Source organism: Mya arenaria, chromosome 11, assembly GCF_026914265.1.
Source record: "Mya arenaria isolate MELC-2E11 chromosome 11, ASM2691426v1".
NCBI lineage: Eukaryota > Metazoa > Mollusca > Bivalvia > Myida > Myidae > Mya > Mya arenaria.
In genome coordinates, this window is record NC_069132.1 from 46,013,194 (window position 1) to 46,028,910 (window position 15,717).

At 35.0% G+C, this 15,717-nt stretch overlaps 1 protein-coding gene across 4 annotated transcripts in view; it reads left to right on the forward strand.

Annotated features, from left to right (window-relative positions):
* LOC128208029 (ral GTPase-activating protein subunit beta-like) overlaps positions 1–15,717 on the forward strand; it is a 39,390-nt gene that overhangs the window by 3,190 nt on the left and 20,483 nt on the right. For 3 of the 4 annotated variants that reach the window (XM_052911312.1, XM_052911311.1, XM_052911314.1), the window contains 12 exons: positions 535–654; positions 1,405–1,603; positions 1,782–1,946; positions 3,479–3,499; positions 7,017–7,250; positions 7,569–7,832; positions 8,074–8,229; positions 8,715–8,915; positions 9,517–9,752; positions 10,752–10,894; positions 13,523–13,626; positions 15,319–15,447. In XM_052911312.1, coding sequence (XP_052767272.1) covers positions 535–654; positions 1,405–1,603; positions 1,782–1,946; positions 3,479–3,499; positions 7,017–7,250; positions 7,569–7,832; positions 8,074–8,229; positions 8,715–8,915; positions 9,517–9,752; positions 10,752–10,894; positions 13,523–13,626; positions 15,319–15,447 — 1,972 coding nt within the window. The remainder of the gene's footprint in view (positions 1–534; positions 655–1,404; positions 1,604–1,781; positions 1,947–3,478; positions 3,500–7,016; positions 7,251–7,568; positions 7,833–8,073; positions 8,230–8,714; positions 8,916–9,516; positions 9,753–10,751; positions 10,895–13,522; positions 13,627–15,318; positions 15,448–15,717) is intronic. The other variant, XM_052911313.1, reaches the window with a different exon arrangement.

Sequence of the window (15,717 nt, forward strand, 5' to 3'; positions counted from 1 at the left end):
AAAAGACCAAAGGCGGGGCTATGTTAGTGACGAAGACTGTGCTATGTTTCATTTAAAATGGTGAAGAACTAGTAAAGTTATCTTTGTTGTAAATCTTCATTCAAAGCAAAAGAGGGCCTTCTGACGTATAATTTATGATGCATTTTATCACATGCTATACACACACTGAATTAAATTGTATTATTACTCCTAAAAGTCTCAGCACTTCACCCTAATTTGACTGGAGGGAATTTCAGCCTCGGGAGAGTCCTGACCAAGAAGGGTTTTTTTTATCAATAAAAAGTTTATAGCTGAATTTTAAAATCATATAAATGCTTGTCACTTTAAAAAGATCTGTTTAAATTAAATAACTTGTAAATAAGTATGACTTTACAATTACCCGTTATCTTGACCTTTATTAAAAAAAATTTATGTCTATTTTGGTTTGGAGAGTGACATAGCTTCAATCCTGACTTTGGCAAACTGTATATATGCCATTGCTATGTTAAGCTCTTTAAAGCTCATTTTAAATGCTTTTATATTACATTAATCTAGGTTGGCAAGGAGGTGGCATGCAGCGTGGTAAGGCACATATCTTCCAACCTGAGTTTGGCAAACTCAACTCCTAACCCTAGTAACCTAGACACCCATGCTGAGGTGAAATGGACCATGGAGGTATGCATGAATTTTTCCTAGCTTTCTTCTGATATTGTCCATTGATTGCCACTATTTGTATATTAAAGCATTCTTATTTCAAAGTAAACTTTTTTATCAAGTTTCAAGTCTATTGGGGCATTAACACATTTGTCATATTAGGTTACCATTTATCCTTTCGAATAAGATGCGGGATACAGATTTGTAATAATCAGTAATATGGTCTTAAGGTCAATGGGCTGTTGGTAAACCATGTCTTGTAGTGACTGCTTTGACATAGGGCTACAAAACTTCAGTTGAAGATTTGGAAATGTTTACGTCTGACTATGAAACTTGACTATTAGGTCACCCTTGACTCATAGAGACCCATGTTTATTTTAGGGTCAGTAGTTCAATAGTCAAGGTCACGAATATTGTATTTGTGATTTTTTTTTGTCATTTATGCATAAAAGTATGGTAAAGGATGATACAATGTTGAAAATACATGTAGGTTACACTTCACTGGTAGATGACCCATTATGGATTTAAATGCAAGTACTATAAATGTGTGTGTCTTTGGTTTCGTGAGATAATGTAAAATTCTAAAAAAAACAGTGCATTTCTTCTTAAAACACCTTTATTCAACATAGCACATGTTTCTGACAAAGCTGTGCTTTAGTGTTACAAATAATTCGATTGTTTGAAAGACTGTTTAAATTCACATTCTCTACTGGGGTTGGAATACCGTGAAGAATAATATCTCTGCAAAAACGTTTTGATTTCTGCTATTAGGTTCTTTGTTATGGACTGAGCCTACCTTTGGACCAGCTAGACACAATCAAGGACTGTGTTAATGTCTACTGCGAGTGGCTATCAGCCCTGACAAGCCCCAAACTGCCTGTGCCCTGCCCAATCACAGACGAACCCAACCCATACGCCCAGGACATGCTGCATCATCTACTGAACCTGTTTATGCCTCGCCATGGGGCAGGTTAGTGTGTATTGTATAAGCCAAACTAAATAATTGGTAATCAAATCAAAATTGACAACCAAAATCAAATCGGGAAAATCCAAGGTGTTTTTCAATACTAAATATTGGTATGATTTTTTTACAGCAACCTTATAAATTTCAAAATATATTGATTAGAAATTTTTGTTTACTTGTACAGGTGCGGATCTGGTGAAGCGTCAAGCATTGCTTTGCCACAGAGTTCTGCGTACCATCGAGTCCGTTGCCAAGGAGTCAGCCATGTTGACTCGGGAGACGTGGGAGACCCTTTTGAAGTTCCTTCTGGCCGCAAATAACAGCTTGCTCTCTCCACCAACTGAGAAAGGTATCGGTGTTTGAGAGACAATATGTGCTGACAATTGTGTTTTCAATTGTTCCTGTAATGCAAGCAAATACATTTTGCTTATAATATTATTTTGGAAAAAAAGCACTTCAGTTCAGTTTTTTGATAATTTACTTTGTTTTGTATCAACTGCTAAGCTTCGCAGGCACAAAGGGATTACTCTGACTGCTGTCGGTGTCTGCGTTGTTGTTGTCACATTTTTGTTTCTGTTTTGATAACTTTTGAATGACTTTGTGAAGAGTTATCAATCATTGGTAATATTCAGATGACCCAAATTGACCTTGTGGTCAAAGGTCAAGGTCATGGTGACCTTTACTAGACAAATAATGGGTGCTCCCAATCGGCAACACATCCAATTCACGGATTGACAAAGAGTGTTTCAAACGAAAAAAGTACTTGAGGCATCAAGTCAAATTCAAAAAGATTTAACATTCTTAGGGTTCTTTGATAATCTAATGAAATATCAAGAAGTTGATGAGGTTCATTATTAAAAATATTTATCATATGTTTCCGGTCCAGAGAGAAAAATCTGAAAGCAGGTTGTGAGGCTTGCTTAGTTGCCGATGGGGTCAATGATTCAATAACGAGTGGAAAATGTTTGTTCTTGCATACCTAAAATTATTGATTTGTAAAAAAATTGCCGTAAAAAAAATAATTTAAAGTATGTTTCACCAAAAAGCGTGTGCCACATAGTTTTCTGACGTCATGACGCTTAGTTTTAGATCACTAATGACGTCAAATAGTTCAACCAAAAATGGCACTTATGATGGTTGTATTTTATTTATGTTTAATTAAAGGTCTTGCATACTTTTATATTTGACTGTGCTTAATTGAAATGGCATGATGTTTATTTCATAAGCCATACATTAAATTAAAAAAAGAAGTGGGCGAGACTCATCTGGCATGGGGGTGCAAGAAGCACATATCCATGTTTGGCCCCACTGGGGGATTTAGACAAACTGCAGATTTTGTTGTGTCAAGCCCACCCCTAGAATATGGAAACTTGTCGAAATCCCTGGGGTAAGGGGTTTGGTCAGAGGTGTTCCAAGCATCAAACATGCTTTTGATAAAAAATCTTGCCTATTTCCCAGGCCGACATTCTCACCAGGCTTGCCAAACTCATTCACGCGCAAGTCCCCTATATGCCAACCCCTCCAACATATTCCTTGTCCTTCCATAATCGTTTGTCACCTTCCATAATAATATCTGGCATGATGGCTTGAACATTTATCAGCAGTTATCAACAATTATTCTGTTATATTTTAGTTATACAAGCATTGAGAAGATCCTGCAAAATGCGTGTTCAGTTTGTTATTTTGTGTTTTGAAATGTTCGCTGTATTGTTTGAATTGCTCCATTATAAATATTAATAAAAATGACATGCACAATCTTTATATAATGGCTAACAATTCTAGAATAAAAATGTAACATCCTGTTTACAATATTAATGATATATGAATGTCATGATCATTAACACAGTAATCGGCAGTTTGCTTGTTTTATTTGCATGACAGAAGATACAGGATTAAGCTCGTGTAAGTTTTGCACCCCAGAATAACACTACCCCACCCTATGTTAACTGCCTGCTGCTTATTTGCCATTGTCATGTTTTCTTTTAGGATGGAATTTATTTCGTAGAATGCAAATTTCAGAAAATAAATAAACCTATGAAAACAACACAAACTGGTCCTTATGCTGTAAAAAAAAGTAACAGATTTGTTGAATAAAATAAAGGACAATATTAGTTATTTGAAGATCTGCATTAAACTTCATTTTTCATGACAATGGTCTTTTCTGCTGCCTGAAAGGATCACCTTGCTTGAAACCCTGTTTGTTGTCAATTGTTTTAGCTTGCCTGTTTTCTTTCAAAGAAAAGAAGTCAAGGGATTGTTATAGCTTTGGTGTCGTTGTCGTTTTGAAAAAAAACTTGGCCATAACTCAAGGTATACAGATGACACTCAGATGACACTTCATACACATGTTGCCAAAGGCAATGTGCACATTTATAGCAAGGCCCATAAATCTGGCTTATATAATCATTGAGAAATGCGCCTTTTTTAACAGTTAAGAGAAACAGATAAGTGTTAGAATTTGCTCTGTGGCGTTCTTGTTTTAAGTTTCCTTAATCTATATCTCAAAGTTATCTTGGTTGACATTTAAGTTAACAACTACATTACTTATGCTTTTAAGAAATGGATGTTTTTGAGTGTTTTGGAGTGTCTTTGCTAACAGTCCATTCAATTTATTAGTTGAGTTTGTATGCATATTTAGCCTACAAAGCATGGCTGGCCTTTGACGCCTTGTATATCTTATGTTTATTTTGTTGCCTTGGTATTGTTACAAAATCATTTGTCCATGGTCTAAACAAGAAGTCGGGCTAAAATATATAATCAATAAGGATGTCTTAATTTCCAACAGCATATACATTTCCCTATAAGTCCATTTTGAATTGAAAAACCTTCAGTCTTTAGCACCACTAATTATGCTCTTGTTTGAATGTTTTATAGCAAAAGTTTCGTTATTGAGATTAGACCATGTGTTTGATTTCATTCTATCATTTTTAGCTCTAATGTTTAATGATGGAAAATAAGTCTGGGTATGTTATAGTCTTTGTGTGGTAGGTGTCCTTGCCCCAAAAAACTTAAACCTTTGTTAGAACTTGAAAAATTTAAACATATTACAATGAAACTTGCCACACATTTTGCCAACGATAATACACGCATGTACATCAAGGCCCATAATTCTGGTTTAATCATTGTGAGTTATGCCTTTATTTCAACTAAAAAAACAACAACTTACAAGCGTTTGTGTTCGCTCTGCTGCTGTGTGTTGGCCAATAGCGCTAGCATACATCCTAAACTTGTGACAAGTGTTTCATTCACTCTGGGCCTGTCTTGTTTGATATTTCAACTAATTTTAGCATGCTTTACCTTGTTATTTGCTTCAAACTTTGGTTTTAGCTTGTCTGCTGTCGTTGTTTTAAGCTTGGCTGCTGTTGTTTATTTTTTGAAGAACAAAAGTTGAGTTTTTGTCAAAGTCTTGGTGTTGCTGCAATGTAGTTGTCTTCATGCAAAAACTACTACTCACTAAATGATGAATTTACTGGTATTGACAAAATGTTTACATGAAACTTGGTACAGATGTTCACTATAATGGCGATGACATTCATGTGCAGTAAGTTCCAAAGTATTTATCAAGTTGTACCTCTAGATTGACTGGTGAAAACATATGTGCATTGGCGTCTGCTATAACAGTGCACTTATTACAGTTGTATGTTTATTTTCTCAACATTGGTGCATGTAAATGGTTTATAGACTGATGTAAAATTATATTTTACTATTTGGTTTAGATTATTTTATTTTCTTGAATGCCTGAATTTTCATGTTGACAAGACATTAATGGCCTGATAGTTCAGAACTTTCGTTAAATAAACAGGAGGATTAATGATATCGTTGTTAACTGTTAAAAGTGAAATTTATTATGAAGCGCTCATATATTAAAATAAACTGCTGAAGCAGTTGTTTCAATTTTGTTAGGAACACTGCAAAGCAATAAGAGTCTCTGTGACACTTCCAGAGCAATACAGATTTGAAGGTTAACAACGATGAAGTTAACAATGTTATTAACTTTAGCAAAATTAAGAATAATCTGCCTAAAGTGTTGTGAATTTCTGAAGTTTGAGTTGTGTTATGATTTGATGTTTTGTCACAGCTAACACTCTGCTAAAATAGCAATATTCAAGGACATTTACATTGCATATTGATGTAATGTTACGTCTTGAGAGAAAAAAGTGATTGGAATGAAATTTAAATTCCATTTTATATGAATTCCTATTAAATGACATCTTAAACATCAAGCAATCTAAGACACAAAAATTATGAAGTAAGTTTGATTTGGCTCTTCTGAGGCAAGTTTTGTTTATTTTTCGTTACTTTGAATTTTTAAAAAGTATTGTCGACAGGAGAAAAAAAATGTGTGCCAGTTTACTATGTGATTCAGTCAAGTTTAAAATACCCTGGTCAGTTTTTTGTTTTACATGTTCACATTGATGGGAAAACTATTGTCCATTTCTATAAATATTAAAAAGGTTTTGAAGAATGCCAAAAAAGCAATTTAAGCATAACACTTTCGCCTAAGAAGAGAAGAGACAGGTTTCAAAAGGATGAAAGTGAATGAATTTTCATTTCAAAGAAAATATTTTAATTGAGCATTTTTAGAAAAGATATTAAATTGTATCAAATGTATGTTGTTCTTTTCAAAGATGGTAATGATTAAAATAAAAGTAGTAGTTGGTAAAAAAACTCAATGAAGTTTTACTTTAAATTCTCTATTACTGTTTTAAATGATCTTTTATTACAACTAGAAATTTGGCTCTATTTTGACTTTTTTTTGTCATTTTGGACCCAAATCAAGTCTAAAAATATTGGCATGTGTCTCTTGCCTTTCTATTTTGCTCTTCTCTGCTGGCCTTTCTATTAAAGAGACATCAAAGCTTCTAAAAATGAAAAAATGCCAATTTACAGGTTAAACAACGTCTACTATTTTTGTAAACTCTTCCGCCCTTCAATCTCACAAGCTTGTGTTACTTTTGAGCCGGATAAGCTGAAAAAATGTTTAGTGTTATTTTATAAAAGCAAATTATTTTTTTACAGTCTATCTGTAGTTTGCAAAATCTTACTTGAAAATGCTTTTAGAATAAATAAATATGAAATATTGAAATGTAATTATCTTAAAACCAAGAAGCTTTTCAGACAATATTCATTAATTTATAACCCATATAAAAAACGGTGTTGATATAAAAGACATATATTCTCTTTTTTTTTATGAAACCTCTCTGAAATGTTTGTGGATGAAACATGTTGTGTTTTTTAAAGAGAAAAGGGAAAATTTAAGGTGACTTACAGAAGGCATGACTTACTAATTTAAACGTAATTATTTTTTCAACAGGTTACATATTAGCTTAGTTTTTAAGTCTACGCATGCTGTTTGACCAATTTTTTTGAGAGAGAACCAAAATTGGAAACATCTAAATATTTTCATATAACCTGACAGATGACATTGGTGACCACCTTTGTGAGCGAGTCCTTAGTGTGTTGTTTGAGCTGTGGCTACTGGCTTGTCAGAAGTGTTTCCCCTCCCCCTCCCTGTGGAAGACGTTCCGTAAGATGTGCATCTACTGGCGCCACCACGAGGCTCTCATCTCGCAGTGGCATAGAGTGAACCATGCACTGACAGCGAGGCTACTCAAGTTCATGTTTGGTCCAGACTATCCTGAGCTTGTTATTTGTGAGTGGGAAAAGTAAATTCATACATATATTAAAAAGTTTGAAAAAGTTTTATCATACTTTATCAGGAAGATCTATTCTCAAATCTTTGATAAAATATCATTTTATTGTGTGATATTGCTGGGTTGTGTATAAAATATCTTCATAGAAAGGATTATTTTAACTATTTCATAAAATTGAAAAGGAAATGGTATTTATTAAAAAAAAGGAATAAGAACTTAAGATCAAAATATAATAAATTAAATCACAATTATCAAATTTATCATTTTTTCATTCTTTGGCTTTTTTTTTTTAACCCAAACTATCACAATCTTCACAGCTGAGGATGAAGGAGGCCTTCTAGTTCCCAGCGATATGACTAATGACTGTATCTCCCAAAGCTGGTTCCGTTTTCTGCACGTCATACAGAACCCTGTAGACCTCGCAAAGCCTGAGCTAATCAGCCAGACGCCCATGTTCCTGCGTCTCGCCCTGGAGAGTGAGGACGTTATTGACCCGCGGCAACACGAGTGTCTGGCCAAGCTGCCACAGATCTTCTACAAAGCAATGAGGGGCGTGTCCATCATGGTCAATGCATTCTTAGGTATGTTGTGTAATGTCAATTTGTTTTAACCCACCTGAAATGTGCCTGAACTGATGTGGTCAGCAATTTCTTAATACAAGTTCTTCAAGTCTGAGAGAGGTGTGTCTATCATGGTCAATGCACTTTAACGTTTTTCATACTCTGCAGACCCTGGCAAATAGCCAGTCTGTTATGTCGCCACTCACTCTCCCCCACTTATTGATTGTACTGTGCTAATTTGCACTTCTACAACTTTTTTCAGGCATAGCCCAAGACGTAAAAGAGGAGAATATGTTAACAAGCCTGTCCCTGCAGACCCCATCTGGCCGGCAGTCCATTATGGGGCCCCCAACTCCCCCAGGACAAAGGAAGGCTGGACGCCCGCTTGCAGCTATAACAGCCCCCCTTACACAGAGGGGTAGGTGCTTTGATTCAATGTTTAAATGGTTTTGCTTGGCCGTTTGGTTGATGATTTGTATTAATATTGTATAACATCAACTAGGAACCATTTTAAATCAAGATCAGTTTATTTTCAAAGTAGAGTTTTGATGGAACTAAATGTTGCATTTTTAAATGCCGTGTAAGTTTGACATTACAATTCATTAGGCACACAACAAATCGTAATGCAACTTCAGGTCTGAACGACTATGTCTTCCATATTTTAACAATATTTTGTTGTGGATATTAACCCCTTATCTAGGAAATCAGCACTGTCAGCCTCCCAGTGTTTTCCTGGCATATTGTCTATTGCCCTGGCACGATTTGTATGAAATGACAAATTTTCATCTATGTCCATCAAATTGTTTACCCTGGCCCCTAACTGCCTACTCGTCCTGCTACCCCTAGACAGTGGACTGTTCCTAGCCAATTGAATATTAAAATTATGAATTTGCATTATTTCAGGGAGCAAAGCCTCATCTGTGGCTTCCAGCAAATCTACGACCCCGGCCCCACAGTGTCTCCCCGGCCTCCTGTCTTTGGACAGTCGCCTGCCCCTGGCCCCTAACCGGCCCAAATGTAACAGCATTCTTCACCTGTTTGGCCCCTGGCTGTTTGATGCTTCGCTGGCTAATGTGAAGATACTGCCAGGGCATAAAAATGCAGGTAAATTGCATTCACAAGCCTGCCATGTACAAAAGTAAATTGATGTTTTTGTTTCATTCTCTGGTATGATTTTTTGGTACAAAAGTAATAAGGAGCTATTTTCAGTCTGTTATAACTTATCAATGTAGTGATTTTTCCACTTGAAAGGGAATGGCAGCAGGGCCTAAAAGGGGAATAATACTAATGATTCATATAAGGTTCAACCTTGTGTTCAACAAACCTGTGGTAATGAATGGCACTTTATTGCTACAATTGCTAAATGTTAAGAGGTCAATGCTCCGAAAAAAAGGTGTTTTTTTTTTTTTTTTAAGGGGATTTTTTTTACCTAGGCAGAAGAAAAATATATACTTTTTTTACGGGAAGAATGGAGTTGAAGTTTTGCAATGGAAGAAAATATTTGGTGTTTTTAAGGTTAACATACCTCTGATTAAATCTCAACTCAACTAGCTTTCTGTTTCTGTTAAAACTTGTAGTTGAATATTGTACACATGCATGCCGTAGCACTGATAAAAAAGTAAGTTGTATTTGCAATAAATATGTTTGTTATGTTAATTGCAATCAACTGAGCTTAAAAGTGTGTATCATAAAAAAACAAAAACAGGTCAGACACACAGACGTACAAACTCCCTCATAGACCACTCCCGACCGACATCCCTCGCCATTGACATGTCACCTGAGAAAACGGCACACTGTGACAACTCCTATGAGCAGGGACGGGCGGAGGCGTGTGGGACCCTGTGTCGTCTTTTCTGCGCTCACAAAACTGGGGAGGAGATTCTACCTGCCTATTACTCGAGGTTTTACTTTGCCCTGTGTTATGGCCTTCAGACTAAAGAGGTAAAGTTGCTGTTACTGGGAAATATCCAAAACTGTTGATTAGTTAAAGTTTATAAGGGATGTGTTTTTTTGCATTTTCTTCCCTTATCAATCATGTAAAGTATTCAAAACCTATCAAAACAATCAATTTACTATTGCTTTCTGTCAATTAATGGCGTCACAGAATTTATTCCTGGTTAATTTGGCCAAAAATAAAAGAACTTGAATAAAGGACCTTGCAAAATCAAAACAATTAAAGAACTACTGTTGTATGTAATTGTATGTAAAGACTTTATGAATGCTATGGTCGGGTATGTGGACAATGAACATCTTTACTCCTTCATGCCAATAATTCATACATGGAAACATATATAAATGGAAAGGTTCACCATAGCTCATTTTCAGCCTCCCAAATTGGCCGAAATTAAGAAGTTAACTTTGGCGCTTCAGATATATTATGAATTTATATGTACCTTATATGAATTCAATCTATACACTACATGTGTTCAATTTTGCCAAACAATTTGCAAATGCTCAATGAAAATGGGGTTTAAAAGGTGAAAAATGGCGAATTTTGACATTAATTGACATTTTTTTAGTTGAACAGAAGAAAAAATGTGCCAGCATATCTTACCATCAAAAATATTAAACCTCATACTGATAGTTAAAATAATCGTTATGCTTGAGTCTGCCAATATTTAAACGAAAATGATGTAACTGCTATTTACAAGAGCACAAGAACGTAATATATGTAGGTCTCCGCTAGCCCACGTGTATAAGGTTAGATTTGGAACCATCTGCTCCCTTGAGTACCAAATACTCCTTCATTTACCACCAAAACCCTGTGTAAGAATGATATTCATTATAAACTATTTTTTACAATTTTGCAATAATGCCAAATTTGGAGCTTTTGCATCACCCATATCACCCTCACAAGCCCTGAGTACTATTGAAAAGCTTGTGAATACCACATACCAAAATGGGGTATTGGAGGTTCATCATTCTATTGTGTATCTACAGAATATGAGTGGTCCAGTTCTCTCCAATATCCTGTTTAACTCTTGTGACCTGCTGCGTGTTGACCTGGCTGGCGTTCAAATTCTCGTGCCACACGTTCTCAACGCCCTCGAACTTGTGCTGCAAGATCTCACACCAAAGTTCAGGTATTTACTGTTAAGGTTTTGGTTGTTTCAAGACAATATAATGATAAAGTGTTTGATGTTAAAAGTTATATGTACAAATACCAAAATAAATACTTAATTCACTGCTTTCAAAGTTTGAGAGTGATGTCTCTCTAGCCAAAGAAACTAGAAAAGTATCAGTATCAGTAAAAGTATCTTAAAAAAATATCTGCAAATGAAGACACATGAGAAAGTCAGATCTGTTTAAGGCATTACAAACACGGACATCTCCACTGTGAGAGTTCTTATGATGGAGCATTTTCTTATCTGATGCAGATCTTGAGTTAATTTTCTGAAATATTGCAATTGATGGTCAGTTCGAAAGAACTTCTGAATTAAAAAATGAAATACACAGCATTGTCACACCTTATTTGAAATAAGATTTGGTAATGTTTACTCTTACTGTTTTACTTGTCGAGGGCAGCAAGCTATGCAAAAATCTGTGTATGAAGATGAAGCAAAGGAAAGTCAGACAAATTTTGGACTACACACCACTATGATTGACTTGTCGAGAATCTGACACAGATTTTATAACCAATGTCTGCCAGATCTTTTACCTGCTCCAGTCGGCTACCAAAACCTTTAATTGTAGTGAAATAAGCACTGTTTGATAGTCTGTGATCTTAAGACCACAAGCAAGGTGCTGATTGATATTTTCAATAAAGTTTATATTAACAGTATCACAACATCATGTCCCACTGTTAAATGCCTAAAGAGACCATTGCTCTAGATCAAGACAGTTAGTACCCGCCCACTGTGGCAACACCCCAGTGAAGTCAAAGTGACCTCTGTATGCAAATTAGTGTATACCTTTGGCAGTTTTTGCTCAATATGATGGCTTTGAAAAACAGCATGGCTTAAATCTTAAAATTTTATTTCTTTAATTAATTTTGTAATATTTTTAATGAGTTAAAGAAAAATAAACAGTTATGTTTGTGAATTAAGATTTATATTTTGTACTACTTTTGGCCTTAACAGATGATTATGAAAGTATGGAAGTCCTAAGTTGAGCTTTTGCTTAGCTTGAGTGAAGGATCAATGTCCGTTCTGATGTTCTGGCTTGGGATATATCTTTTCTGTTATTATATGTCTTATGATTTTTGAGTATGCGTATTATATTCTGTTATACACATATTCTGATTTTAATGACCTTTGTTTATTGACATGCATTAGCCTTTACAGATGATGAATATTACAGCTTGGAAGTCAGAAGCTTAGCTTAGCTTAGTTAAGCATTGAGTGACCAGATTAATTGTCATTCTGATGTTAAGGGGGTTAATGCTGAAATAGTATTGTACATAAAACTTTTGTCAATCTTTATTCAAGTATCTGTTATTTTATTTGCCTATACAGATGATTATAGAACAAACCTTGAAAGTCAGAAGATTAGCCTTAGCTTGATTGACCTGCCTTGGTGTATGATGTTACGGCCTTCAAAGCTTGGTTTTTTAAAGATAAAAAGTTAACTTATAGACGTGGCCTTGGTGTTGTTGTCAAGCTTGTCATGCAACATGTTATGTTAAGTTTCAAAGAAAAAAGAAAGAGGAAAATAGAAAACCAATGGAAATTTTGTTAACATGCTCTTGTTTCAGGTTGAAATGAATGACACGTATGTGGGTATTTTAGTTTATATTTTTTAATTCATCATAAATCCAATAAGTGTTTGGTATGGTCATTCAATTGGCCTTGACAAATGATTATTAAGGCATGAAAGTCAGAAGTTGAGCGTTTATTTAGCTTGAGTGACAATATTGTATGTCGTTCTGATGTTAAGGCCTTTTGACATTAATGACATTGATGTAGTAAACATGTACATGTGTAGTTGCAATAAGGATAACCTTGTAAGGCATCAATTGCATCAGCCTTTGCAGCATCACCAGCAGCTTTATTAAATCTGGTTACTATTACTTATTAACGAATCATTATAAAACCAATGGTCGAAATTAGTTGAATCCCACAAGCCCTGCACTGGGGAAATGCTTTATGATCTTGCTGAAATGCTGGATTTTATATAGCAGAGCTTGAACAGTGTATGCCAAACCCTGTGAGTATTTGAGACTATTTATACAAAAGTCTAATTTCGATGAATGTGAAATCTGATGATTTTGAGAATCTGATGATTTTGAGAATCATGGATTATGGATGTTGAGAGCTAAACTTTTTCTGATCTTTTGGGGCCAGATCACACATGTAACAATCTTTCCCATGTAATGATCTGTTATATATCCTTAATCTGGATAACTTTAACATTGTCATTATACGTACATGTAAATCCTTGTCTGCAGATGATGAAAATGAATGTGAAAGTCAGATTTCAAACTAGTATGATGTGATAATGTCACTGTTCTTCACAGCGACAAGCATGATGGACTATTTTGATGATCTTGATGCAGATCTTTTTTTTTTTAAGTCTGAGCATTATATACTAGAGTTATGTGAAATCATGTTGCACGAAGGAAGTTGATGAACGTGCCACACTGTATGTTTGTCAAATATGCGGAGGTCACAAAAATGTCAAAAAATTTCGTGGAAAGAGCTGCTATCATCCATGTTGTATCTTCCTGTACACATTAAGGATGGTTATAAGAGTGTTTCCATCTTCTTTACCAGGCTTTGTGAACAGATTCCCAGTGTTGAGCTAAGGAAGGCCTGTGTCCACCTTCTACTGTCGATGTTGTGTCTCCCATTACACTTCAAGGACCTCGAGATTAAAGGTTTTATGAATTTTACATTACTCACTAAAATGATAATGTAATATAAACTATATAGACAACACTCCCAGCAACCACTATAAAGCAACTGATATCTCTCTGTCATTAAATTTGTCTTACTTTGTAGTTTCACAATGTAACATAATACACAGTCATGTTACCATTCTCAACATATGAGACACATCTAATGGGGCCATCTTGTCAACTGGTGTATCATATGATTTTTTTTTTATCATTTATTCTTGGTTGATAAAGTGATCTTTTTTGAAACAAATAGTTTTGCTAGAAATGTTACTCAAGGCTGATTAGTATTCAAAGGAGGCATGTGATTATATGGTAATTTGTCATATGCTCATTTATAAGATGCCATTTGTCATGCGCTCATTTATAAGATTGCCATTTGTCATACACTCATTTATAAGATGCCATTTGTCATACGCTCATTTATTAGATTGCCATTTGTCATGCGCTCATTTATAAGATTGCCATTTGTCATGCGCTCATTTATAAGATTGCCATTTGTCATGCGCTCATTTATAAGATTGCCATTTGTCATACGCTCATTTATAAGATTGCCATTTGTCATACGCTCATTTATAAGATTGCCATTTGTCATACACTTATTTATAAGATGCCATTTGTCATTCGCTCATTTATGAGATTGTCATTTGTCATAAGCTCATTTATAAGATTGCCATTTGTCATACGCTCATTTATGAGATTGCCATTTGTCATACGCTCATTTATAAGATTGCCATTTGTCATACGCTCATTTATAAGATTGCCATTTGTCATACGCTCATTTATAAGATTGCCATTTGTCATACGCTCATTTATAAGATTGCCATTTGTCATACGCTCATTTATAAGATTGCCATTTGTCATGCGCTCATTTATAAGATTGCCATTTGTCATACGCTCATTTATAAGATTGCCATTTGTCATACGCTCATTTATAAGATTGCCATTTGTCATACACTCATTTATAAGATGCCATTTGTCATTCGCTCATTTATGAGATTGTCATTTGTCATACGCTCATTTATAAGATTGCCATTTGTCATGCGCTCATTTATGAGATTGCCATTTGTCACATGCTCATTTATAAGATTGCCATTTGTCACACGCTCATTTATAAGATTGCCATTTGTCATACGCTCATTTATAAGATGCCATTTATCATATGCTCATTTATAAGATTGCCATTTGTCATGCGCTGATTTATAAGATGCCATTTGTCATACGCTCATTTATAAGATTGCCATTTGTCATGCGCTCATTTATGAGATTGCCATTTGTCATACGCTCATTTATAAGATTGCCATTTGTCATAGACATATTTAAAGATACCATTTGTCAAACGCTTATTTATAAGATGCCATTTGTCATAAGCTCATTTATGAGATTGCCATTTGTCATACGCTCATTTATAAGATTGCCATTTGTCATACGCTCATTTATAAGATTGCCATTTGTCATGCGCTCATTTAAAGATACCATTTGTCATACGCTCATTTATAAGGTGCCTTTATTATGAAGTAAAACAAATAGCTAGATATGAAATTAAATATAAGCTAGGTTGTTCCCCTTGATCAACTTAAGAAACTTTAAATATAGCCATCTTCTTGCATTGCTTTGGTTGATTTGTGCTAAAACATTGTGCAAAAATGAACATATTTCATACCTCATTTTCAGACATTTTGGCGGGTGAGGCAATTGCTGAGCACAGTGTCTCGTTTATCTCACTGAAGCCTCGCATCACCGAACTGCTGCTGAACGCATTGCAGATTGAAACCGACTCTACCAACACCCAAATGTTGCTGGGTGAGCAAAGGATTTTAGATAAAATAAGAATAAATGTTGCAATGCATGATTTTTTTGCTGATTTTAGATTGTAAGCAGTTGTGACTTAATGGGCATTTTTAGAGAGCTTCAGAAAATGTTTCAGATAAAAAAAGACCCTTGCTTTACTGATAATGCAATGATATAAGGTATAATCATCATTATACCTGACTGGGATTTTGCAGTGACCTTTAAAAAATGGTTGCCTATTTAAATTCCAGCACTTGCTGTTAAGGAGACAGAGCAGACAAC